Below are 27,630 nucleotides of genomic sequence, written 5' to 3' on the forward strand. Positions count from 1 at the left end.
TTTTAAGATTTTATTTATTTGACAGAGAGAGACACAGCGAGAGAGGGAACACAAGCAGGGGGAGTGGGAGAGGGAGAAGCAGGCTTCCTGCCAAGCAGGGAGCCCGATGCGGGGCTTGATCCCAGGACCCCGGGATCATGACCTGAGCCGAAGGCAGACGCCCAATGACTGAGCCACCCAGGCGCCCAAGATAGATATTTTAAATTGCAGAGGAGAATTAGATGTTGGATAAGGGAGCACATGAGTTTTGTCGAAGATGGAAGGTGAAATAATTTGGGTGAGGGGTGCAGTAGGAAGATAATGGCATATTATGGGAGTACTTGAAGAATGTGGAAAAAAAAAGCTTGAATATCTGAGTGGGAAATGTCCTTAGGAGATCAACAAAGAAACTTAGTTTTACTGAGCATCCACTACGTACTTGACATGGTACTGGGAGCTGTAACGTTTTTGATTGCTGAGCTGAAGTGAGGGTTTACTTGAAGTTAGCATAAGTTTTTAGTGGATCTGTTCAGCATAGTTTACTGTCATTTGATTATGTTGTCATTATCACTTAGTAGTATATTAGGTGATGGTCAGTCTATCATTTAATTTCTTGCATAAAAGTTATAACCCACTGCTGTTAAATAGTAGTTCAGATCCAACCTTGGAGCTTTTCTTCTAATTAAGGGGAAACCTAAGTTCCTTGGTCCATATAATACTTTATGGGTCTGCTAGGATACGATTTCAAAGAGGTTTCCTCTCTTTTTTTTTAAAAGATTTTATTTATTTATTTATTTATTTATTTATTTATTTATTTATTTGATGAGAGCGAGAAGAGCACAAGCAGGGGGAGTGCAGACAGAGGGAGAAGGAGAAGCAGGCTTCCTCTGAGCAGGGTGCCTGATGCGGGGCTCGATCCCAGGGCCCTGAGATCATGACCTGAGCCAGAGGCAGACGCTTAACCGACTGAGCCTCCCAGGTGCCTTGCCAAAGAGGTTTCCTCTCTTTAACAGTTAGTACCACATAACAGCAGATAACCTCTTTTATTAAAATTCTTGGCACTGGTGGTAGCGTTGACTGCTAAAATTATTCACATTTTTGTATACTGTCTTTTTATTTTTTTAGAGAGGTAGGGAGAGGGGGAGGGGAGAGGGGTAGAGGGAGAGGTAGAGAGAGAATCTTAAGCAGGCTCCACATGGAGCCTGACATGGCTCCATCTCACGACCCTGAGATCATGACCTGAGCTGAAATCAGGAGTCAGACACTTAACCAACTGAGCTACCAGGCGCTGTCTTAAAGTTTACGAAATGCTTTCACATCTGTGATCTCATTTGATTCTCCTAAGTTCAATCCTATGTGGTAGATATTACTTGTCTTTACTTTACAGTTAAGGAAGTTGAGGCTCACAGAGGCTATGACTTGCCTAACTTCACTGAGCAAAGAAGTAGAATTGTCAAATAACTGTGTGGTACACCTGAAACTAATAGAACCTTGTATGTCAACTGTATTTTTTTAAAGATTTATTTATTTATTTTGACAGAGAGACAGAGAGAGGAAACACAAGCAGGGGGAGTGGGAGAGGGAGAAGCACGCTTCCCACTGAGCAGAGAGCCTGATGCGGGGCTCGATCCCAGGACTCTGGGATCATGACCTGAGCCGAAGGCAGACGCTTAACGACTGAGCCACCCAGATGCCCCTGTCAACTGTATTTTGATTAAAAAAAAAGAAGAAGCAGAAAAACTGGGAATCCAAAGCCCCTATTCTTTTTACTACATCAGTATAGGCTGGGCATCATCCCAGATATAATGAATCAGAATTTACAAGTGATGGGACCAGGGCATGTGATTTTTGAAGAGCTCCATTGGTGAGTCTGATGCTCACCAAAGGTTGCTGGAGCATTACATCATGCTGCTTCTTCTTTAAGACTTCTTGTACCCAAATTCTCTGTCTTTTGGGTTTGAGATACTGATTTGTGGCCCAATAAGATGAATAAATTTTCAAAACTAGCTTGAATTATTAGAGATTTCATTTCCACTGAGGTAAAATCTGATTAGTGATGGATACTTTATGGATTTTTTACAGCATTATATTGCTTTATATGTTATAAGAACAGAAAACATTCTCCAATGTGGGGTTTGACACTCAGCATTTCTCTTTTGTGATGATTTCCTCCACCTTGAATAATGAATCAGTCAGCAAGTATTCATCAAACATCTATTTGTATAGACATGAATAATATTTTGTAAACTCTGTAGATAATTGAGATTTGGTTTATTGAGGCTCTTGTGGTTACAATTTATTTTTCCCTTTAATACAATCTAGCATTTAAGCCTTAGAGGAGGGTTTTTACTCAGCAAGATGTCAAGCTTAATATTCAGCAGGTAGATAGAGGAGAAAACTGAAGAGAAGCTGGCTTCTTACATTCTTCATCTTTTCTTCTCTCTGCTCAATTATACCCAAAGCACAAGAATATTTGATATCAAATAAGAGAGAGAAAAGAACACAGAAAATATAGGGATTTTCCCCCTACAAAGTACTTCATCAAATTATTTTCTTGTATATGTCCATGTTTTTTTATTATTTGTTTATTTATTTATTTATAAAGATTTTATTTATTTATTTGACAGAGAGGCACAGGGAGAGAGGGAACACAGCAGGGGGAGTGGGAGAGGGAGAAGCAGGCTGAGCAGGGAGCCTGACCCGGGGCTCGATCCTAGGACCCCGGGATCATGGCAGACGCTTTAGGACTGAGCCACCCAGGCGCCCCATCCATGTTTTTTTTAATATGGCTTGTCAGTAAATTTTAAATGACTGAAACAAGCCTCTTCTACAAGTGCCTATGTAATGTGTGAATAATGTTTTCATTCATTTGATGTTGTTCAGTCAGAATGATAGAGCTGACAGGAATCTTAGAGATAATATTGTCCTGATTTTATGGATGAGGAAACTGAAACCATTAGAGTGTAAGGTTCAAGGTTATATATAATAAATAGCAGAGTAGCTCTTCTGGCTCCAAGATGGGATTGCACTTACCTGCCTTTCATAGCAGATATTCACAGCAGTTCAGACTATGAGGTTATTGTGAGCCTGTTTTAGGACAAAAGACTCCTATTTAACATTTAAAAATCCCTCTAATGTGGAGATAAATACAAGAGTTATTCAAGTTGGGGAAGCATCTATTAGACATGGCATTATATCATAATGTAGTAACACAAGATTGTATACCAGTTTTACCATTTCCAGAAAAAAGTAAATGACTCCCATCACTATCAACTCTTGCGTTACCCAAGATTCTTCTTATTTTTTTGTATTTTGAGCTGGCTATTATGTTTAGCTAGACCAATTAGTGTTGCTAAAAAGATTAGAAAACAAATTAAGACTTTTTAATGAGAGTTAAAAATATGTTGAAATTGGCTTATAGACAAATAGCTTGTTATTTCATTTTAACCAATTATTGATATTTTTTTCACTTTCTCAGGCATGTGCTCAAGGGGATTTTCAAAGAGCATCTACATGTGCACTGCGATGTAAGGATATGTTGATGAGGTTCCCCCAAATGGTGAGTGAAATCTCTGCATTTATTTTCCAAGAGTTTGAAAATATGCTATATCAGGTTCTAGGTAGAATCATGACTACTTCATGTAGCCCTTCAGAGATTATATTTGAGGTCAGTTCCACTCATTTAGCTGATCTTTGAAATATTTTCTTTGTTCTTTACCAGAAAGGGTGTTTAAAAATGCAAAAGGTTATTTCTTAAAATTTCTTTGCTTTCCCTTTTATTGTCAGACCATTTTGATAATATTTCCTCCATATTTCAAGCTATGTGATGAAAGAATGGAAAAAAATGAGTTTATTTCCCTGCTGTCAAGGTCGATAGCAGTTAATCATATCACTGCCATTGTATTTTTGTATATTGGGTTGTGGGGGTGTGAGACAATTGATAGGGTAAATAAATCCTACTTCCCAGTCTGGTTCTCATCAAAATTCCAGGGTTGATAATTTTTAATTTTTCTACTTTATCTCCCTTTTCTATTATTTCTTTCTTATTTCACTGCCTATGTCTATTTCACTCTTTACTATCACAGAGGGAATTGATAAAGATATATTTGGATGTTAGGGTGAATGTTCCTAGGGCTTCATGTATTTTACCTAGTTGTGAGTTTGGTCTTATTTTTCCCCAAAATTCTGTGTTATAATGTAGAACTTAATTTAGTAAATATATATTAACAATTATATGCTAGGTACTCTTCTAGGCTTTATTTTTGTATTTTATTTATAAAATTTTTTTTAAAAAGATTTTATTTATTTGAGAGAAAGAGAGAGAGAGCACGAGCAGCGGGGAGGGGTTGAGGGAGAGTGAGAGGGAGAAGCAGACTCCCCGCTGAGCAAGGGAGCCTGATGTGGGACTTGATCCCAGGACCCTGAGCTGAAGGTAGACGTTTAATTCACTGAGCCACCTGGGTACCCTCTCTTCTGGGCTTAAAAAAATTTTTTTTTAATTAAATTTTTTTTTTATTTTTTAAAGATTTTATTTATTCATTTGAGAGACAGACAAAAAGCAGAAGCAGAGGGGAGAGGGAGAAGCAGACTCCCTACTGAGCAGGGAGACTGACGTGGGGCTCGATTCCAGGACCCTGAGATCATGACCTGAGCCAAAAGCAGACGTCTTAACCATCTGAGCCACCCAGGCACCTCTAGACTTTAGAAAAAATTTTAAAGCAGGGGTACCTGGCTGGCTCAGTCTGTGGAGCATGTGACTCTTGATCTTGAGGTTGTGAGTTCAAGTCCCATGTTTGGTGTAGAGATTACTAAAAAAAAACTCCATAAAATTTTTAAAAAGTTAAAAAAATTTTAAGGCAATTTCATATTTTTAAAAAATGTTACAAGAATAGTATGAAGAACTCTTTTCATCCTTTGCACAGAGACCTCATTAAAGTTTCCCTAAACTGTCCTCTATACAAAATGGAATCAATCTGTTATTGTACCTTGTCTCTTTCAGTCTGGAACGCTTCCTCACTCTTGCTTGACTTTCATGACTTCAGCAGTTTTGAAGATTACTGACCAGTCATTTTGTAGAATGCAACTTAGTTTTTTTAATTAAAAATTTTTTTGAGATATGATTGACATATTGTATAAGTTTGAAGTATACAGCATGTTGGTTTTATACATTTATATACTGCAATATGATTACTATAATAGTGTTAGCTAACACCTTTATCATGTCACATAATCATTGTTTTTTTTGTGTTGAGAACAGTTAAGATCCAGTCGCTTAGTAATTTTGAAATTTATAATACAGTGTTGTTTACTGTAATTACTATGTTGTGTATTAGATCTTCAGAACTTACTACTAGCTGCAAGTTGCTACCCTTAAGCAACATCTTCCTAATTCCCCCACCCTTAATTTGAGTTTGTTCAGAGCTTCCTCATGTTTAGAAAAAATTATGACTCTGGGACCAGAAAATCACAGAAGTGATTCTGTATTCTCCTCATGGCTTCCTATTGGGTGGCAGATAGGATTTGATTTAATCTGTTATTGATGGTGCTAATTTTGATCTCTTGATTAAAATGGTATCTTCCAGGTTTCTCTAGTATAAACGTATGTATTTTTTCCCTGTGTTATTCATAAGTATTTTGTGGGGTGATACTTTGAAACTATATGAAGTCTAATTTCTCATCCTACTTTACCATCCATTGATATTTCTTGCCTAAATTAGTACTGTGATGGTTGACAATTGGCTCTTTTTCTTTATTTATTTCTGTATTTGAGAGAGAGTGAGAGAGAGCATGAGAGGGGAGAGGGTCAGAGGGAGAAGCAGACTCTCTGCTGAGCAGGGAGCCCGATGTGGGACTCAATACCGGGACTCCGGGATCATGACCTGAGCTGAAGGCAGTTGCTTAACCAACTGAGCCACCCAGGCGCCCTGACAATTGGATGTTTTTCTAATTCCATCTTTCTTTCTATATTCACTAGTTGACATTCTACTATAAAAACATTTTTATTGGGCGCCTGGGTGGCTCAGTTGGTTGGGCGACTGCCTTCGGCTCAGGTCATGGTCCTAGAGTCCCGGGATCGAGTCCCGCGTTGGGCTCCCTGCTCAGCAGAGAGTCTGCTTCTCCCTCTGACCCTCTTCCCTCTCATGCTCTCTCTCACTGTCTCATTCTCTCTCAGGTGGATGAATGAAATCTTTAAAAAAAATTATAAAAATTTATTGTGGGAAAATATATATAACATAAAATTTGTCATTTTAACCATTTTTAAGCATATAATTCATTGGCATTAAGTACATTCACAATGTTGTATAACCGTCACCACTATCAGTTTCCAAAAATTTTTATCACTTCAAATAGAAACTCTGTACCCATTACATAGTAACTCCCTATTACTTCTTCTTCACAGTTCCTGGCATCCTCTAATCTACTATCTATGGACTTTCCTGTTCTAGATATTACATATAAGTGGAATCATATAATATTTATCCTTTTATGTCTGGCTTATTTCATTTAGCATTAATATTTTTAAGACTCACCCATGTCATAGCATGTATCAGAATTGTATTCCTTGCTATGATTGAATCATATTTCATTGTATGTACATACCACATTTTATTTATCCATTCATCAATTGATGGATACTTGGGTTGTTTCCACCTTTTGGCTATTGCAAATAATGCTTCTATGAACATTGATGCATAAATATGTTTGAATCCCTGTTTTTATTATTTTTTTGAACCCTTGTTTTTTTTTAAAGATTTATTTATTTTAGAGAGAGAGTGTGAGCACAGAGAGGGGCAGAGCGAAAGGGAGAGAAGCAGACTCCTGCTGAGCGCTGAGCCCAACGTGGGGCTCGATCTCACGACCCTGAGATCATGACCTGAACCAAAATCAAGAGTCAAATGCTTGGGGTGCCTGGGTGGCTCAGTCGCTAAGCGTCTGCTTTCGGCTCAGGTCATGATCTCAGGGTCCTGGGATCGAGCCCCACATCGGGCTCCCTGCTCGGCGGGAAGCCTGCTTCTCCCTCTCCCACTCCCCCTACTTGTGTTCCCTCTCTCACTGTGTCTCTCTCTATCAAATAAATAAAATCTTAAAAAAAAAGAGTCAAATGCTTAACCAGCTGAGCCACCCAGGTGCCCCTTGAACCCTTGTTTTTAATTCTCTTGGATAAATATCTAGTATTGGAATTGGTGGGTCATAAGGTAATTCTGTGTTTAACTCTTTGAAGAACCACCAAACTGTTTTCTGTAGCAGCTGCACCATTTTGCATTCCTGCCAGCAATGTATGAGGGTCCAGTTTTTCCATATCCTCACCAACTCTTATTTTCCAGTTTTTAAAATTATTATAGCCATCCTAGTTGGTGTGCAGTCGTTTCTCATTATGCTTTTTTTTTTTTAAAGATTTTATTTATTTATTTGAGAGAGAGAATGAGAGATAGAGAGCACGAGAGGGAAGAGGGTCAGAGGGAGAAGCAGACTCCCCGCTGAGCAGGGAGCCCGATGCGGGACTCGATCCCGGGACTCCAGGATCATGACCTGAGCCGAAGGCAGTCGCTTAACCAACTGAGCCACCCAGGCGCCCTCTCATTATGCTTTTGATTTGCATTTCCTTTGAACATCTTTTCATGTGCTTATTGGGCATTTGTATACCTTCTTTAGAGAAATGTCTATTAAATTCCTTTGCCTATTTTTTTCTTTGCCTATCTTTATTTTTTTATTTTTTAAAAAATATTTTAATTTATTTATTTGAGAGAGAGAGAGAGTGAGAGAGAGCGCATGAGAGGAGAGAGGGTCAGAGGGAGAAGCAGACTCCCTGCTGAGCAGGGAGCCCAATGTAGGACTTGATCCAGGGATTCCGGGATCATGACCTGAGCCGAAGGTAGTCACTTAACCAACTGAGCCACCCAGGCGCCCTCTTTGCCTGTTTTTAAATTGGGTTGTCTTTTGGTTGTTGAGTTTTAAGAATTCTTTATATGGTCTGGATATTAAAGCCTTATATGGTTTGCAAATATTTTTGCCCATTCTGAGGGTTGTGTTTTCATGCTCTTGATAGTGTCCTTTGATGCACAAAAGTTTTTAATTTTGATTAAGTCCAGTTTATCTATTTTTTCTTTTGTTGCCTATGCTTTTGGTGTCATTTAAGAAACTTGCCAAATCCAAGGTCATGAAGGTTTTTGTGTTCCTTTGAGAGTTTTACAGCTTTAGCTCTTAAATTCAGGATTTTGATCCATTTTAATTTTTGTGTATTGTGTGAAGTAAGGGTCCAAGTTCACTATTTTGCTTGTGGATATCCATTTATTCTAATACCATTTGAAGAGATTCTTTCCCCATTGAATGGTCTTTGCACCCTTGTCAAAAACAAATTGACCATAGATTTCAGACTTTATTTCTGTGCTCTCAGTTTTGTTCTATTGGTCTCTATGTCTATTCGTATGCCGGTACCCCACTATTCTGGTTATTGTTTTGTTCTGCTGTACATTTGAAGTAGGGAAGTGTGAGACCGCCAACTCTGTTCTTCTATTTCAAGATTGTTTTGGGTCTTCTGGGTCCCTTGAGATTGAATATGAATTTTAGCATAGGTTTTCCCATTTCTTCAAAAATGGTGATTGGGATTTTGATAGGGATTACACTGAATCTATGTATCTATTTGGATAGCATTGTCATCTTGTGATGCTAAGTTTTCCAGTTGTAGATGTGCTGACAATACTCCCATCTTTGGCTCTCCGTCTTGTTCATGTCCATTCAATGAGTTCTCCTGGGGCTACATGTTTTGGGCCCCTTGGAGATTAATATACACACCTTAGAAATGCCCACCAAAGCTGGAATGTGGGGAGGCCTGTTTTAGCCTTTCATGAGTGTGTTAGAGATAGTATAGTCTTTCCCCATCTTGATGCACACATAGAATCATGAAGTCTGTTAAATGTTAGCTCTCAGTTAGGTGCATGCAGACCCTTTGAAGTGCATACATACCCTTTGATCTCACTACAGTGCCCTCCCTCGTGTCCCCTTGCTCAATAAAATCTGTAGACTAAGGTCTAGACTTTGTGGAAAATAGCTGCAGCTGCCCTTATCATCATCTGCCCAATCCTCCTTGTCAGTTACCCTAAATAAAACTGTGTAAACTGTATGGAGTTGCCTACTTCATTTTTCAGCCTCAAAGTGGCTTCTCAGTTTGGAGGACACCTTCTAACACCAACCCATGAACATGGGATGTCTTTCTATTTATTTAAGTCTTCTTTAGTTTATATCAGTAATGTTTTATAGTTTTCAGTGTACAGTTCTATACCTCTTTGGTTAAACTTATTCCTAAATATTTTATTCTTTTTGATGATATAAATGGAATTATTTTCTTAATTTCCTTAATTGAGGGGCGCCTGGGTGGCTCAGTCATTAAGCGTCTGCCTTCGGCTCAGGTCATGATCCCCGGGTCCTGGGATCGAGTCCCACATCGGGCTCCCTGCTCAATGGGGAGCCTGCTTCTCCCTCTCCCACTCCCCCTGCTTGTGTTCCCTCTCTTGCTGTCTCTCTCTCTCTGTCAAATAAATAAAATCTTCAAAAAAAAATTCTTTACTTGATTGTTCATTTCTAGTGTATAGAAATACAACTGATTTTTGTGTGTTGATTTTGTAACCTTCAACTTTGCTGAATTCACTTAATACCCATAAAAGGGCTTTTTTTTTTAAGATTCTTTAGTATGTTCTATGTGTAAGATCATGTCATCTGTGAATAGAGATAGTTTTACTTCTTCATGTCTAATCGGGATGCCTTCTTTTTTTTTCTTTTTTAATTGCTCTAACTAGAACTTCCAATACTGTTTTGAATAGGAGTGATGAAAGCTGGCATACTTGTCTTGTTCTTGATCTTAGAGGAAAAGCTATTGGTCTTTGACCATTGAGTATGATGTTAACTGTGGGTTTTTCATTACACAGCTTTTGTCATGTTGAGGAAGCTCCTTTCTGTTCCTCATTTGAGTGTTTTCATTGTGAGAGGTTGTGGAATTTGTAAAATACTTCTTTTAAATCAATTGAAATTTTCATGTATTTTTCTATAATTTTTGATATATTGTTATTTTCTTTTTTGAGAGAAGACTGCATACATCATGCACCTTTACTGCTTAATACTGCAGTGTATATTTCTTTCTTTCTTTTTTTTTTAAATAAACTCTATCCCCAACATGGGGCCATGTCACATGATCTACCAACTGAGCCAGCCAGGCGACCCCAGTGTATATTGCTTAAGAATAGAATATTCTCGGGTTCCTGGGTGGCTCAGTTGGTTAAGCAACTGCCTTCGGCTCAGGTCATGATCCTGGAGTCCCAGGATCGAGTCCCACATCGGGCTCCCTGCTCAGCAGGAGGTCTGCTTCTCCCTCTGACCCTCTTCCCTCTTGTGCTCTCTATTTCTCATTCTCTCTCTCTCAAATAAATAAAATCTTTTAAAAAAAAAAGAATAGAATATTCTCTCCTTTATAAACACAGAACAATGATCAAATTCAATAAATGTAACATTCATAAGTACTTTATAATTCATATTGTGATTTTGTTAACTGTCCAAATAGTGTGTACTTTATAACATTTGTTCTCCCCCACCCCCAACCAGTCCAGGATCCAGTTCAGAATTATGCTTGCATTTGGTTGTCCCATCTCTTTAGTATCTTTTAATCTGCCTTCATCTTTCATGAAATTGGCATTTTCAAAACAGCTTTATTGAGATATGGTAAATCATATACATTTAAATTTTATAGTTTGATGTGTTTTGGCATATGTGTACACACATGAAACCATCATCACAATCAAGATTATGAACCTTTCTATAACCCTGAAAAGTTTTCTGTTGTCTCCCGTTCCTCCTCCCTTCCTCCCACCTTTTTACCCAGGCAACCACTGATTGGTTTTCTGTCTTTATAGAGTAGTTTGCAGTCTTTTGTATTTTTATATAAATGGAATCATGATTTGTCTTCTTTTACTTAGTATAGTGATTTTGAGATTCATCCATGTGTTTGTTCATGTCAGTAGTTTTTGTTTATTTGTTCGGTGGTGAAATAAGAAGGGAATTTATTTCAGTGAGGCCAACACTGGGAAGAGAGCAGACTAGTACATGTAAGACTGTCTCCCTAGTAGTTTGTTTTTTATTGCAGGTTAAAATTCCATTATATGGATAGATCACAATTTGTTTATTCCCCTGTAGATGAGATATTCAGATTATTTCTAGTTTTTAGCTGTTTTTTTTTTTAAATCTAATACAAACGGAACTGCTTTAAACATTCATGTATAAATCTTTTTGTGGACATGTGTTTTTATTTCTCCTGGGTATTCTAGGAATGAAAAGGTTGGGTCATATACTAGCTATATGTTAACATTTACAAAAATTTTATATATGTATTTATATAAATTTCAGGTATACAGCCTTACACTTTGACATCTGTATATAGTACAAAGTGACAAGTCTAGTTATACCATCCGTCACCATACAATTGATCTCCTTTGTCTTTCTCCATCTGACTTATTTCACTTAGCATAATACAAGAGAATGGAGGAAGGAGAAAATAAAAACCAAAATAGGATTTCTGCACTGAGTAACTGAAACCAGAACTAGAGATACTTTCTCAGTGTGCACCACGGTACTTATGCTTAGTTTCTGGCTGCATTCATTTAGGCCGTGGTGTACCAGGGGAAAAGAATGGTAAACCACCACCATCTTGGTGTTACTTTGAATTCTGGTATTCTTCCCCAATCTGTCTTCTACTATGTTCTTTTCAGAGACCTCAAATAGTTTCATGCAGTTGGTCCAGGTTTTATAGTTATATTAAGTGGGAGAGAAAGGGTGGCATGTACTTATTCTCTCTTATCTAGAGCTAAACTCGATTTATTTTGATGTTCACCTTTTCCCAGATTTTACCATTAGGAGCCCCTATAAATTGACTTCTATGCCTTTTTTGACATATTGCCATCACCTGTGAGTACTTCTTTCCTTTCTGTCCCTGTAAAATGTTCCAGGCTCATCCTGTACTCTTCACTTAAGCCATGGAATTAGCTATTTCTCTCAGTTGGTTTGGTTCCTTTTGATGGAAAATGTTATTTAGAAGCCAAGATCTGGACGGTACATGTGCTTACTGCTTTTGGGGGTGTCACTGCTGTCAGACTGTCTCAGTGAACAGAATGTGTGTGTGTTTATTTCTTCACACATTTGTATATATAGATACCTATATATTTATATACAACATATATATGTATGTTATATATATATCTATATGTATCTATATACATATGTATATTTGTACACACACATTTCCATCCATCTTTATATGTAGCATCTCAGTATAGCTATTTATCCATCTATCTATCTATCTATCTATCTATCTAATCTACTGAAAGCCATGATACATTCAATTTCAGTGTAATGCCAAAGTGTTCATCCTATTGTTCTCCCTTTCCATATTTCTAATTTTCTTCTCCAGTAATGAGAAACCTAGTTTCTATTATCTTTAATATATTTGCTTATTTAATTAGTATCCCCTGTATGTAACCAATTTCCCATCTCCTCTGCCACCCTCTCCCTCCTCTACCTGCTCATGCTCTAGCTCTTCCTTCTGGGCCTCCGTGCATGGATGCACACTCCCCTTAACCTGCTCCAACACCCTATTCCTGGCCATTACTCCACGTAGAGGCTTTCTTACCCTTCTTAGGCTCTGAGTCTCCATACTTGTCCGATGGGTGGATGAACAATACATTCTTATACTAGCTGATTGCATGGAATCTTATCAGGGAAGCCACTCAGTCCCAGAGTCTTTCTCCCTCTGGAAAATTATAGAACTATAAAAATAAATTCCAAAAATCCTGTAATTCGAGTGGCTATTGTTACAGAGAAGAGAAAGCACACAAAAACTGGGTACCAGGAATAGCTGACTTGACATCAGGATGTCCCTAGCCCTTGGAAGAGGATTTTATGAAGCTCTAAAAAAACAAAAACCAAAAAAACCTACTCTGAAGAAAGTTAATTAGCTTCTTTTTTTAAAGATTTTATTTATTTATTTATTAGAGAGAGAGAGCAAGCACAAGCAGTGGGAGTGGCAGGCAGCGGGAGAAGCAGGCTCCTCGCTGAGCAAGGAGCCCGATGCGGGACTCGATCCCAGGATCCTGGGATCATGACCTGAGCCAAAGGCAGACGCTTAACTGACTGAGCCACCCAGGCATCCCAAAACTTAATTAGCTTCTATTTTAAAGTAAATGTATGCCATACAACAGTTCCAGGGGCTTGATGGAGGTGTTGTGAAATCAAAGAAATGGTTGGAAATAACTAGTGTCCAGCTTTTTTATAGGTGCATAGTGAAAAATCAATTAATGGGAATAATTGGGACATAGTGGTATTTTGTTTAACTGAACTTTGTTTCGTGAGAGTTAGAAAATTCTTCCAATTGAGCATTTTTTTAAAAAGATTTTGCGTATACTTAGCTACCTTGGTAAGTAGAACATAGAGACTCTCTTTTTGATATTTGAGACTCTTGTAATTACTCAAAACAAGGCTTGTGATCTATGTGTACAGCATTGTAGGAAGGAGCTACTTAATGGGTGTGGCTAGTGGTGAGATATTTACTGCTCTGAAAATCAGTGTCCACAACTGTAAAACGAGCGTATGACAACATGGTCTCAAATGTTCCTTCAATATAAAAATTCCTAGTGCTTGATTTAGAGAAGCCCTGGGCAATAGCCCAGAGTGTGTGTGTATGTATATTTTTTATAGCAAAGCTTTCTTTTAGCAGATTGCTTACTTAATTCATTTACCTGTTTCTCCTCAAAGTTTGAAACTTTAATTGGAATTTTATTTTCATTAGTTGATTCATGTGTTCAGCTTGCTTTTATCGTTTGTTTCTATTTTTAGATTGCTCTAGAATTTATTTTGAGTATAGAATTTTTATTTCATTTTGAAACTTTTCATTTACACAAGGAAAATGGCCAGTTGGTCTCTAAAATCCTTTGCAGTAATTAGTTCAAGATTCAGTTAGATTTCATTGCTGCTTTGTTAGGGGCGCAAAGTTTCTAAATGAAGTAGGCTGCCTAGACTTTTATTAACATGATTTTATTCTTTTGTCTATTTAAAGTTACCATCTTGTAGCCAAATAATTGAAACATATGATTTTACATATTTAAGAATTTGTACATATCTCTCTGTAGTAAAAATCTAATCTCATGGCACACAGATGAATTATGCCTCTGGAAGTAAAATTCAGTTTTCTGCCTGTTATGGGTTAGTTAGGATATAACTGCTTTCTCTGACCCTTTCCACCCACTGCTTTATGTATCTGGGAGAGCATAAATCTCTTAAGGGCATCAACTTTCATTCCAAACTCAAAATCATTTGAGCCTTAAAAATGACTCATTGGAATCTTTGTAATGGCATGTTCCACTAAATTTTAACTGAATTTTATACTTTTTAAATAAATACATACAGCATATGGAAAGCTTGACTGTAGTAAGGCTCTTTATATATCCATTAGAACACTAATTCTTTTGGGGCGCCTGGGTGGCTCAGTTGTTGGGCGTCTGCCTTCGCCTCAGGTCATGATCCCAGGGTCCTGGGATCGAGCCCCACATCGGGCTCCCTGCTCGGAGGGAGGCCTGCTTCTCCCTCTCCCACTTCCCCTGCTTGTGTTCCCTCTCTCGCTGTGTCTCTCTCTGTCAAATAAATAAATAAAATCTTAAAAAAAAACAACACTAATCCTTTTAACAAACATCAGTATTTATTTTTAGTTCAGGCTCTTAATTGTTATTGTTATTTTTTTTTTAAGATTTATTTACTCATTTTAGAGAGAGGGAGAGAGAGCGCAGGGGAGAGGCAGAAAAGAGTGTGAAGCAGACTCTTTGCTTAGTGCAGAGCCCCATGCTGCATGGGTCTCCATCCCACAACCCTGAGACCACGACCATAGCTGAAACCGACTGTGCCACCCAGGCACCTCAATCATGGTTATTTTTAAATGTATGGTTTACTTTTTATTCTGACTTTATATATGTAATTTTTATTTTTTATCACTGTATATATGATAATGGTTTAATGAGAAAAATAGTTCTACAATTCTTGTTATAAAATCATCAGTCCCCCCCAAAAAATCAAATCAAATCATTAGTCCCTCCCACCCCATTTTTTAATCTTGCAGAACTGTTACTTTCAGTTATTTTAGTTGGTTGTTTTGGTATTTACCTTCCCATCTCTGAGTAGTGTTCTTTTACTACTACTACTTCTTGATTTTTTTTTTTTACTACTTGTTTTTTTTTTTTTTTTTTTGATTTAGGTTATCATCTGTTGACTTCCCACTTTAGAACATGAATTTAAATCCTTTTTGGCCTCCCCTTCCCCCACCACTCATATGCCTACTTCCACTCTCACTCCATCATCTCTATATAGTTATGCCATAATTTTGATTAGATCAATATTCAGTGTTTACACTGCTATGTTTATGTAAATGCTATTTGTAGTTGAACCATATAGGGTACTATGATTATTTTTTTCTTTCCTGCATAACATTTTGTTTTCCCTGGAGTTAATAATTGTATTGGTTTTCCTGATTGGTTAGTATTATATGTACTTAATATGATCTCTTTCCCAATATTGTTTCTCCCCTAATTATGTAGACTTTTCAATATGTTAAAATATTTTAGTTATTTTATCAGTTTCATTTGCTCAAGGAAATCTCTTCTGTAGTTTCTGATCTGCTCTAATCTGGGCAGGTTGCTCTCTAAGCATGTTACACAGTTGTTGTTTGAGATATTCTTCCTCCAGTGACTTGGGAATTCCCTTCAGCTCTCTTAGTTTGGATCCCTATTTCTGGATTTCTGTGTCTTTCTTTTTGTGGTTTTACTCTGGCATTTTTGTAGGGCATATCCTGCAGTATCTTCCTGAGAACAGTTGCTTGGGATATAGATTTATTTATTTATTTAAAGATTTATTTATTTATTTTAGACAGAATGAGAGCATGAGTGGGAGGGGCAGAAGGAGAGGGAGAGAGAATCCCAAGTAGACTCTGTGCTGAGTGCTGAGCCTGACGTGGGGCTCAGTCTCAGGACCCTGAGATCATGACCTGAGCCAAAACCAAGAGTTGGATGCTTAACTGATTGTGCCACCCAGACGCCCCTGGGATATAAATTTATTTAAAGACTTTGCATGTGTAAACATTTTATTCTACCATCACACTTAATTTATAGTTTGGATGTGGAATTATGGGTTAGAAATCATTTTAAAGATTCCATTACATTGTCTTCTAGGTTCTGATGTTACTGTTAAGAAACATGATGCATTCTTTTTAGTTTTTTTCTCCAATATATTTATTTTTATTAAAGTAAGATTCCTATAACATAAAATTAACCATTTTAAAGTTTACAATTCAGTGTCAGTATATTCACAGTGCTGTGCAACCATCACTTCTGTCTAGTTCCAAAACATTTTCATCATCCTCAAAGGAAACCCCATACCATTAAGTAGTTGCTCCTTATTACCCCTTCCCAGCCCCTTGGAAACCATTAATCTGTTTTCTTTCGCTATGAAGTTACCTATTACAATATTCCATGGCATGTGTAAACCACATTTTGTTTATCCATTCATCTGCTGATGGACATTTGGGTTGTAGCCTCAGCTATTATGAGTAATGACGCTATAAACATTCATGCATGTGTGATTTTTTTAAACTTTTAAAAAAAATTTATTGGGTGTTATTTTTTCTTATTTTATTTTTTTAAATTTAAATTCAATTAATTAACATATAATGTGTTGTTGGTTTCAGAGGTAGAGGTCAGTGATTCATCAGTCTTATATCACACCCAGTGTTCATTACATCATGTGCCCTCCTTAATGCCCCTCACTCAGTTACCCCATCCCCTTCCCTTCCAGCAACCCTCAGTTTGTTTCCTATGATTAAGAGTCTCTTATGGTTTGTTGATTTTTTAAACTTTTTAAAAAACTTTTTTTGTTGAAGTGAAATTCACATGGTATAAAATTAACCATTTTAAAGTGAACAAGTTCGTTTAATACATTCAAAATATTATGCAGCCATTACTTCCATTTAGTTCCAAAACATTTTCATCACCATGTAACCATTAAGCAGTCACTCCCTACTGCCCCCTCTCCCTGGATACTGGCAGCACCAATCTACTTTTCTGTATCTGTGGACTTACATTTTTGTGGCTGAATAGCATTCCACTCTATTGATATACCACAATTTCTTTATCCATTCATTGGTTGGTGGACCTTTGGGGTTGTTTCCACCTTTAGACTACTATAAATAGTGTTGTCCTTAACATTTGAGTACAAGTATTTAAACACCTGTTTTCAGTTCTTTTGGATATATATCTAGGACTGGAATTGCTGGGTCATAAGGTAATTCTGTGTTCAACTTTTTAAAAAAGGATCTTTAAAATTTATGTTTAGAGAGACAGAAGCTCACAGGGGAGTGGGAGGGAGGGAGAGGGAGTCTTAAGAAGACTCCATGCTGAGCGTGGAGCCCAACATGAGGCTTTATCTCATGACCCTGAGGTTACGACCTGAGCCGAAACCAAGAGTCAGATGCTTAACAGACTGTGCCACTGAGGTGCCCCTCTGTGTTCAACTTTTTTTTTTAAAAAAGATTTTATTTATTTATTTACCAGAGAGAGAGAGAGTGAGCACAAGCAGGGGGGACAGCAGGCAGAGGGAGAAGCAGGCTCCCCACTGAGCAAGGATCCCAATGCAGGACTTGATCCCAGGACCCTGGGATCATGACCTGAGCCAAAGGCAGACGCTTTAGTCAGCTGAGCCGCCCAGGCATCCCTATGTTCAACTTTTTGATGAAGCGTCTGTTTTCTACATTGGCTGTACCATTTTACAGTCCCATCAGCAATGTACAAGGGTTCCAATTTTTTCACATCCATCCTCACTAATGCTTGTTAATTTCCAGTTTTTTTTAAGTTTTTAAGAAGTTTTTATTTAAATTCTAGTTGGTTAACATATAGTGTAATATTGGCTTCAGGAATAGAACTTAGTGATTCATCGTGTACATATAACACCCAGTGCTCATCATAACAAGTGCCCTCCTTAATACCCATCACCCATTTAGCTCCTCACCCACCCACTAGCAACCCTCAGTTTCTTCTCTATAGTTAAGAGTCTCTTATAGTTTGGCTTCCTCTCTTTTTGTTTTCCCTTCCCCTATGTTCATCTGTTTTGTTTCTTTTTTTAAAAGATTATTTTTATTAATTTAATATTTCAGAGAGAGAGGGGGAGAGAGTGCAGAGGGAGAGGAAGAGAGTGAATCTCAAGCAGACTCCCCACTGAGCATGGAGCCCACATGGGGCTCGATCCCAGGACCCTGAGATCATGACCTAAGCTGAAATAAAGAGTTGGACACTTAACCGACTGCACCACTCAGGCACCCCAAGTTTGATTAAGTTCTTTATAGATTTTGGATACTAATCCTTTATCGGATAGGTCATTTGCAAATACCTTCTCCCTTTCTGTAGGTTGCCTTTTAGTTTTGTTGATTGTTTCCTTTGCTTTGCTGTGCAGAAGCTTTTTATCTTGATAAAGTCTCAGTTCATTTTGGCTTTTCGTTTCTCTTGCCTCTGGAGACGGGTCTAGTAAGAAGTTACTATGGCTGATATCAAAGAGGTTGCTGCCTGTGTTCTCCTCTAGGATTTTGATGGTTTCCTGGCTCACGTTTAGGTCTTTCATCCATTTTGAATTTATTTTTAAATAGTGTTTGGTGTAAGAAAGTGGTCCGGTTTCACTCTTTTACATGTTACTGTCCAGTTTTCGCAGCACCATTCATTGATGAGACTGTCTTTTTTCCTTTGGACATTGTTTCCTGCTTTGCTGAGGATTAGTTGACCATATAGTTGTGGCTCCATTTCTGGGTTTTCTGTTCTGTTCCATTGATCTGTGTGTCTATTTTTGTGCCAGTACCATACTGTCTTGATAATCACAGTTTGTAATACAGCTTGATATCTGGAATTTTGATGCCTCCAGCTTTGCTTTTCTTTTTCAGGATTGCTTTGGCTATTCAGGGTTTTTTATTGTTCCATACAACTTTTAGGATTGTTTGTTCTAGCTCTGTGAAAAATGCTGTGGTGGTATTTTGATAGGGATTGCATTAAACGTGTAGATACTTTAGGTAGTATAAACATTGTTAATGTTTGTTCTTCTAATCCATGAGCATGGAATTTTTCCCATTTCCTTGTGTCCTCTTCAATTTCTGAAAGCAGGTTCTTGAACAGGTAATTTCCACACCCATGTGTATTACAGCATTATTCACATTAGCTAAGAGGTGGAACTCAAATGTCCATCAACAGATGAATGGATTTTTTAATATTATTCAGCCTTAAAAAGAAAACATTTTGGGGGCACCTAGGTGGCTCAGTTAAGTGCTGCCTTTGGATCGGGTCATGATCCGAGGTCCTGGGATCGAGCCCTGCATTGGGCTTCTTGCTTGGTGGGGAGCCTGCTTCTCCCTCTCCTCACCACTCATGCTCTGTGTCGCTGTCTCTGTCTCTGTCTCTCTCTCTCAAATAAATAAATAAAATCTTTATTAAAAAAAACAAAAGAGGGGCACCTGGGTAGCTCAGTCGTTAGGCGTCTGCCTTCGGCTCAGGTCATGATCCCAGGGTCCTGGGATCAAGCCCCACGTCGGGTTCCCTGCTCCGCGGGAAGCCTGCTTCTTCCTCTCCCACTCCCCCTGCTTGGGTTCCCTCTCTCGCTGTGTCTCTCTCTGTCAAATAAATAAATAAAATCTTAAAAAAAAAGAAAAAATATTTTGTTAAATGCTGTAGCATGGATGATCCTTGAGGATGACACTATGCTAAGAGAAATAAGCCAGTCATAAGAATCCAAATACTGTATGATTCCACTTATATGAGGCATCTAAAGTAGTCGAACTTACAGAAACAGAAAGTAGCATGGTGCTTGACAGGGGTTGGGGGAAGGGTTGGAAATGGGGACTTGCTTAGTGGGTATAGTTTCAATTTTACAAGATGAAAAAGTCCATAAATCTTCTGCACAACTATATAAATATAGTTAACGCTATTAAATTGTACATTTAAAATGGTTAAGATGGTAGGGGCGCCTGGGTGGCTCAGTCATTAAGCGTCTGCCTTTGGCTCAGGTCATGGTCCCAGGGTCCTGGGATCAAGCCCCACATCGGGCTCCCTGCTTGGCGGGAAGCCTGCTTCTCCCTTTCCCCCTCCCCCTGCTTGTGTTCCCTCTCTCGCTGTGTCTCTCTCTGTCAAATAAATAAGTAAAATCTTAAAAAAGAAAATAAAATGGTTAAGATGGTAAATTTTGATATGTGCTTTTTACAGCAATTTTATTGGGGTTTCAAGAGAGCAGAGGTAATCATGTGTACTCAATCTGATGTCTTTAGTAGGATCTTGATACTCTCTTTTTTTGGTTTGTTTTTTTTCTGTTTTGCCTCTCTGTTTTACTTTTTTTTAAAGATTTTATTTATTTATTTATTTATTTGAGAGAGAGAGAGAGAGAGAGAGAGAGAGAGAGAGAAATAGCATGAGAGGGGAGAGGGTCAGAGGGAGAAGCAGGCTCCCCGCTGAGCCAGGAGCCCGATGTGGGACTCGATCCCAGGACTCCAGGATCGTGATCTGAGCCGAAGGCAGTCGCTTAACCAACTGAGCCACCTGTTTTACTTTTTTCCACCTTCCTTTGGTTTAGGTGAATCCTGTGGGATTTTTAGAATTACATTTTGATTTATCTATATTTTAGACTGCTGTTCTTATAAGGCCACCAGTCCTTTTAGGGTTCACCCCAATCCAATTTTACCTTATTTTGATTACATTGCAAAGACCCTGTTTCCAAGTAAGGTAACATTCACTGGTTCCAGGTAAACATGAATTTTGGGAGGACATTATTAAACCTAGTATAGTCTTCTTTTTTAAAGATTTATTTATTTATTTATTTGAGGGAGAGACAGAGAGAGCACACAAGCTTGGGGTAGGGGCAGGGGGAGAGAATCTCAAGCAGACTCCCCACTGAGCCTGGAGCCTGACACAGGGCTTCATCTCTTGACCCTGAGATCATGACCTGTGCTGAAACCAAGAGTCGGACATTTGACTGACTGAATCACCCAGGCACCCCTAGTCTTTTTTATTTATTTATTTTTTTTTACGGTTTTGTTTTTAAGTAATCTCTGGACCCAGTGTGGGGCTCAAACTCACAACTCTGAGATCAAGAGTCTCATGCTCCACTGACTGAGCCAGCCAGGCACCCCTAAACCTAGTATAGTCTTGATAGGACAGGTCCTACTTTGTTCTTCTTCACCGTTGTCTTAGATTTTCTGGGACTTTGCCCTTCCATACTCATTTTAGAGATAGTTTGGTGAAAAGCTATTGGGGGGCGCCTGGGTGGCTCAGTTGTTAAGCATTTGCCTTCGGCTCAGGTCATGATCCCAGGGTCCTGGGATCGAGCCCCGCATCGGGCCCCCTGCTGAGCGGGAAGCCTGCTTCTCCCTCTCCCTCTGCCTCTGCCTGCCTGCTGCTCCCCCTGCTTGTGCTCTCTCTCTCTCACTATCTCTCTCTCTGTGTCAAATAAATAAATAAAAGATCTTAAAAAAAAAGATTCTCTAAAACAAAACTATTGCGATGTTGATTGAAATAGCATTGGACTTCTAGATTAATTTGGAGAGCATCACTATCTACATTATACTGAGTCTTCCTATCCATGAATGTGATAAATCCTAATTTATATAATGTTCTTTAATGTGTTTCAACATAGTTTTGTAATTTTCTGTATAAAAACATTTCATATTCAATCGCTATCATAAGTGATATCTTAAAGATTATATTTTTAAATTGTCACTAATGTATACGAATGCATGGCTTAAAAGGTTTAATATCCAGCAACTTCTCTGAACTCTTACTAATTTAAAAAATTTTTTCTGTAAAGTCTCTTGGATTGTTTGCATTTTTATGTTTTTACCATTTCTTTCTTTTGGCTCTGGCTCTTTTGCTATCTATTTCACATTGTAAATTACTAAAAGACAGAAACCTTTCTTTAATGTGCTTTGGAGAGTAAATGGACAGTGAGTAGTATATTGAAATATATGAAAGGAGAATCTTAGATGGTGTTTAGGAAAAGAAAACTTTTGGTATCTTGCACAGTGTTAGTGCTGATAAAGGGAAAAACACATGTAGAGAGAATGGAAAGGGCTGAATTAAAAGATCTAGGATATATAACAGAAGAGTAATTATGCCTTTGTCAGGATGGGGCTACTAGTAAACAACATTTAAGTCCAGAGTTAAGAGTTTATATTTTATGTGGAAGGTGGTTGATAGAACTATATTGTTAGGACGCTCATGATTTTTATTTTAAAGGTCAATGCAATTATTCAGTGTATTTTTTATTATTAATTTTATTATGTTAGTCACCATACATTACATCATTAGTTTTTGATGTAGTGTTCCATGATTCATTGTTTGTGTATAACACCCAGTGCTCCATGCAATATGTGCCCTCCTTAATACCCATCACCTGGCTAACCCATTCCCCCACCTCCAATTTAGTGTGTTTTTGGTGGGCTTAAGGTTTAGGTAGGGGCCCTGAAAATCTAGAGCAGGAAATCTTATAATGAGAGGAAATGATCAGATAAAGGCTAGAGAAGAGCTAACATAATGTTATTTACTTAAAAGGAATTAATGAATTAAATAAACCAACTCTCTTTTTTTCTGAGACATCCTTTCTGTATGCCAAAACTGGATTAGAAATTACTGTAAGGTGTTAACATGAAGGCAGAAGGTAATGCTGTTCAGAGACAGAGAAATAAAGTGTTTGGAAAATTGTGTCTTAGGGCACCAAGAGAAGTAACTAATGACCTATAGTTGATTATTATTGAGATATCCGAGGATTAAAGAAAGCTGAGTCAGGGAGGGATTGGAAGGTAAATGTCTTAAAGCCATTAAGGAAGAAAGCCAGGCAATTATCATTCAATTCTTGCTACACTGTTAAAATTGAGCAAAATGTAAAAATATATGATCTATAAATGTGTAGAAGACAACAAAAGCAGAAAGAAAAATAGTCAGAACTTGGGACTGGAAAAATAATACAAGGTTTGTTTTTTCTGAGTTTTAAGATCCTGATATACAAAGTAATTTGCAGGAGAGATGACCTTATCTAGTTAATTAAAAATACAAGGCCTCCGATTGAACTTGAAAATTAGTGATGAAACTCATTTTTAGCCGCAGTATCTGAGTTTTAAAAATCATCCATATAATCTCATGTTAGCATTGTAAAGTGAGTATTCAGTTGGAGCTGTCTTTCTGGGCTGGTAGATTTAGCAGTGGATGGAGGTTCTAGAGATTCCATGGGTTCTGGAGCTTCCATAAGTCCCTTTCTGTATGACCAGTATAACAACAGACTTACAGATCTACCTTCTTTGTATTGTTTTTTGCCATTGTGTATTGCTTGCAAAATGAGAGGTTAGCACCCCATGGAAGGCTGGGAAGATATTTTTATTTTTTATTTTTTGTTTTTGTTAAGATTTTATTTGAGATTAAGCCAGAGAGAGAGATCGGGAGAGAGCACAAGGAGGGGGGAGTGGCAGAGGGAGAGGAGAAGCAGGCTCTCTCTCCACTGAGCAGGGAGCCTGACTCAGTCCCAGTACCTCAGGGTCATGACCTGAGCTGAAGGCAGACGCTTAACCAACTGAACCACCCAGGTGCCCTGGGAAGATATTTTTAAAGAGATATTCTTATGACTCTTAGTACTTTATACCCTGTTAGAAATGTGTCGTGAGGGCAGGGATTTTTCTCTGTTTTGTTCACTGAGTTATCTGTAACGACTAAAATCGTGCCTGAAAGATAGGAGATGCTTAGTAAATATTTATTATTGAATGTATAAATGATTGTGTGCATGGAACAGTATTGGTAGTTAAAAGATTTTGTTTTTTTTGTCATTACATTGAAAATACGCTGTGGTTCTCTTAAAAGATATTTTAGTATTTTATAGCTTTGTTGGTGTAAGTTTGTTACTGTTTTGCATTCTTTTTCCCCCTAGGAAGTAGCATTTAATGTAAGTACACTTGAAGGTTTTGTGAGGGCAAAGACAAATCCTGGGGAAACTGAATAAAGACTTAATTAATACACTTAGATGTTAGTCGAAAGTTTTATTTTCCATTTTCTTCTGTGCAAGTTAGTTACAGGCCTCTCTGCAGCGAGTGGATGTGAGCTGCATTATTACAGTATAGCTGTATAATTGGTGTGGCCCTGTGTGAACCTATGGGATCTGGGGCATGTAATGAGTTAAGCTTTTTCTGCTGAAATGTCAAGAATGCATTTAAATACTTCTGGATTCTTGCCAGACCCACATTACCAAGACTATTCTTTATTTTAGATTCAAATATACAGTAGGTCTGAAGTGCTCAGGCATGCATATTGAATTTCTTTCTGAATGTACTATAATTCAGAAGGAAACTTTTTTTGAAGGAAGACAGGTCTTTACACATTACTTATGAATAACTTGCCTCAGATCTTGGATTCTTAATTGAAGATCTGCTTCTGTAGTCTTACTCAGGTAAAATTTATAAAGGACTCCATTATATGGGTATAATCAGATTCTGGTAGATGGTGTCTGTAAATACTGAAGGGATATTTGGATAAGTTATTAGAATTTTACAGTTTTTCTCAAGCCATTCCCCAGTATTTTGGCAGGTGAAAATTAGATATGGCATTGATGCAGGGACTGAGATGCTGATAATCCATGAAAAGTATTTTCCTATGGCACCATTCACATACTTGTTCCTATTTTTATCTCAGTGGTAATTTATGTAAAGGAAATTTTTGTTGTCAAAGAGGGTTCATTAAACTATCCCTAAATATGTCCTATGACTAGACAGTGTATTGGACAATTTTTAGAACTTTAGAATTTTTTAAAGTCTTGATTTTGAAAAAAAAATCCCCTTTTATGGTGATGTTTTTCTTTGACTGTACTCACTGATCTAATGCCTCTTACTGGATCTGGCAACCTACAAAGGAGGTTGTCCTTTTGCTGGGCAATGGTTAGGTTTCCCATTTCCTGTTACAAAGTACCTTTCAAGTTCTGACAGTAATGTATTACTTTTCCATATATAACTATTATCCCAAACTGAATATTTTGTAGCTCCTCTTTAGATAATTTGGGAGGTTTTAATAAGGAATAGTGGGTTATTTTGATGTACAGAATACTTTAAGTATGTCTTAAAGACTCTTGAACTATTACAGATTTTTTAATGTTAAAAAAAATCATGACTCTGACTTTTTTTTTTTTTTAATTGCAGGCTGGATATCTTCACATTCTCTGTTACAACTTTGGAGTAGAAACCCACAAGCAGAATAAATATGAAGAAAGTTCTTTCTGGCTTAGGTAATACAAACAAAATTAGTGAATGTGAATTTAGGGATATCATCATACAGTTCAGTAAATACTTATTATGTGGTACTTTTTCAGTTTAAACATTCTCTGACTTCAAATGCCAATATGCTAAATTTATTTATTCCTTTAATATGTGTTGTTTATTCTTACATGTTGTCAGTTGATAGGAAAATGTATTCTATTCTTTTTTTTTAAAAGATTTTATTTATTTATTCATGAGAGACAGAGAGAGAGAGAGGCAGAGGCAGAGGGAGAAGCAGGCTCCCCGCCGAGCAGGGAGTGCAATACGGGACTCGATCCCAGGACCCTGGGATCATGACCTGAGCCGAAGGCAGACGCTTAACCGACTGAGCCACCCAGGCGTCCCGAAAATGTATTCTATTCTTAATAAAACACAAGAGTATGTTCTTCTTTCATTCCTCCTTCATATCTCCATCAAGAATATGAATTTTTCGGGACGCCTGGGTGGCTCAGTCGGTTAAGCATCTGCCTTCGGCTCAGGTCATCATCCCAGGGTCCTGGGATCGAGTCCCGCATCAGGCTCTCTGCTCAGCAGGGAACCTGCTTCTCCCTCTGCCTGCCACTCCCCGTGCTTGTGCACGCTTGCTCCCTCTCTGACAAACAAATAAAAGAAAATCTTAAAAAAAAAAAGAATATGAATTTTTCTTTTACTTTGTTACATATTGCTCTCTGCCAACCCCAGAGTATACAGGTGGATGGGTGAAGAGTAGGATCAGGATCAGCTAAATTGTTATTATTAAATGATTCTGCTATTTTAATATCAATAAGTATATTTAGCACTTACTGTATGATCAGTATTATACTAATATTTGTACTATTGTGTTGAATCTGGAAGTATCAAGGGAATAATGTAAAAGTGTAGCAACTATATGCAAGAACCCTGTCTTTCACTGAACACTTAGGCACAGCACAGGTTCTGACACATAGTAGATATTCAATAATTGCTAGTTAAATGAATTTGTGTGAAAAATATATTTTTCTGGAGATGTCACATAAGGTGCTTTGAATATCAGGGGATTATGGAATAAAATATATCAAATCAATTCACTAAATGTTTCTCCATTGTGAGTATAGGGTTAGTTCTGGTTATTTGGAGATACTCTCAGGGTTGGTTTAACTGTTGTGAAAAATTACATTTGCCATTAATGAAATAAATGCAAATACGGTCTTTGAGATTATAGTAATCACAGGTATATATATCCCTAACAAAATATTTATGCAAATAACTTTTTTATGTAAAAGACTTTCTCTAAAGATTTTTTAAATTTATTTGTCAGAGAGAGAGAGCACAAGCAGGGGGAGCGGCACAGGGAGAAGCAGGCTGCCCGCTGAACAAGGGGCCTGATGTGGGGCTCGATCCCAGGACCCTGGGATCATGACCTGAGCTGAAGGGAGATGCTTAATAGCCTGAGCCACCCAGGCGTCCCTGTAAAAGACTTTTTAGAGCCTAAAGATTGATCAAACTCTATGAAGAACTATGCCTAGCAGAACAGGCTTATAAAGTTATGAGTTATACTTGACTCAATTTAGAATGTTTCACACAAGTGAAATATACCTGAAGTTATTATAAAATTGCATTTTAATAAATTGAATTATTTCATATATAATCAAAGGAGCTGAGTAGTTTAGCACAGGTTTTACAACAGGTTTCATTTAAATGAACCTTTTTATGAAGTGAATGATAAGTGAGTTTTGTTACAGGATTTGGCAGTATTGGGGGGTACAAAGTTTATGGCATCAACCTATCAAAAAACTAGTATGCCAAGAAGACAGGGATGAAGAGGACAAAAGAAATTAAAAAAAAAATACCTCTCCCCCGTCCCCCGCCGCCTCCCAAAACATCCTGGTGCCATGGGTGGCTTCTGGAAATTTAAAACTGTGGAGGTAAGCTTGGAGTTTATGCCAAGAATGAGAGGGAATGTTCTCTAGGAAATGGTCATAAGAATAAGCTGAGGCTTAAAGTGGCCTATGTAGGCCATTTTCACATATGCCATGGGTTGTTGACGTCTTCTCTGTCGTTACTATTTTTAGAAAACCTTACAGAAGAAAAATTTGATGGTGACAGGATGATTGACATACATATCATCAGCTGGCTAAATCAGATTTTTACTGTATGTTTAGTGGCTATATTTTTAGGAATATCATTTGACCTACAGTCAGATTTTCATCAAAATCTATATTATAAATTTATAGAGCACCATTATATTTTGAGTCTTTTGTGTTCTTGTTGTCATTAGAATGAGATTAGAGAAACCAGGAAAAACTTAA

At 37.7% G+C, this 27,630-nt stretch overlaps 1 protein-coding gene across 3 annotated transcripts in view; it reads left to right on the forward strand.

Moving 5' to 3' along the window:
* The window catches only part of TEX11 (testis expressed 11), a 295,012-nt gene that overhangs the window by 44,643 nt on the left and 222,739 nt on the right, over positions 1–27,630 (forward strand). For all 3 annotated transcript variants that reach the window (XM_027608457.1, XM_027608459.1, XM_027608458.1), the window contains exons 8-9: positions 3,458–3,538; positions 25,247–25,332. In XM_027608457.1, coding sequence (XP_027464258.1) covers positions 3,458–3,538; positions 25,247–25,332 — 167 coding nt within the window. The remainder of the gene's footprint in view (positions 1–3,457; positions 3,539–25,246; positions 25,333–27,630) is intronic.

Source organism: Zalophus californianus, chromosome X (assembly GCF_009762305.2).
Source record: "Zalophus californianus isolate mZalCal1 chromosome X, mZalCal1.pri.v2, whole genome shotgun sequence".
Taxonomy (NCBI): Eukaryota; Metazoa; Chordata; class Mammalia; order Carnivora; family Otariidae; genus Zalophus; species Zalophus californianus.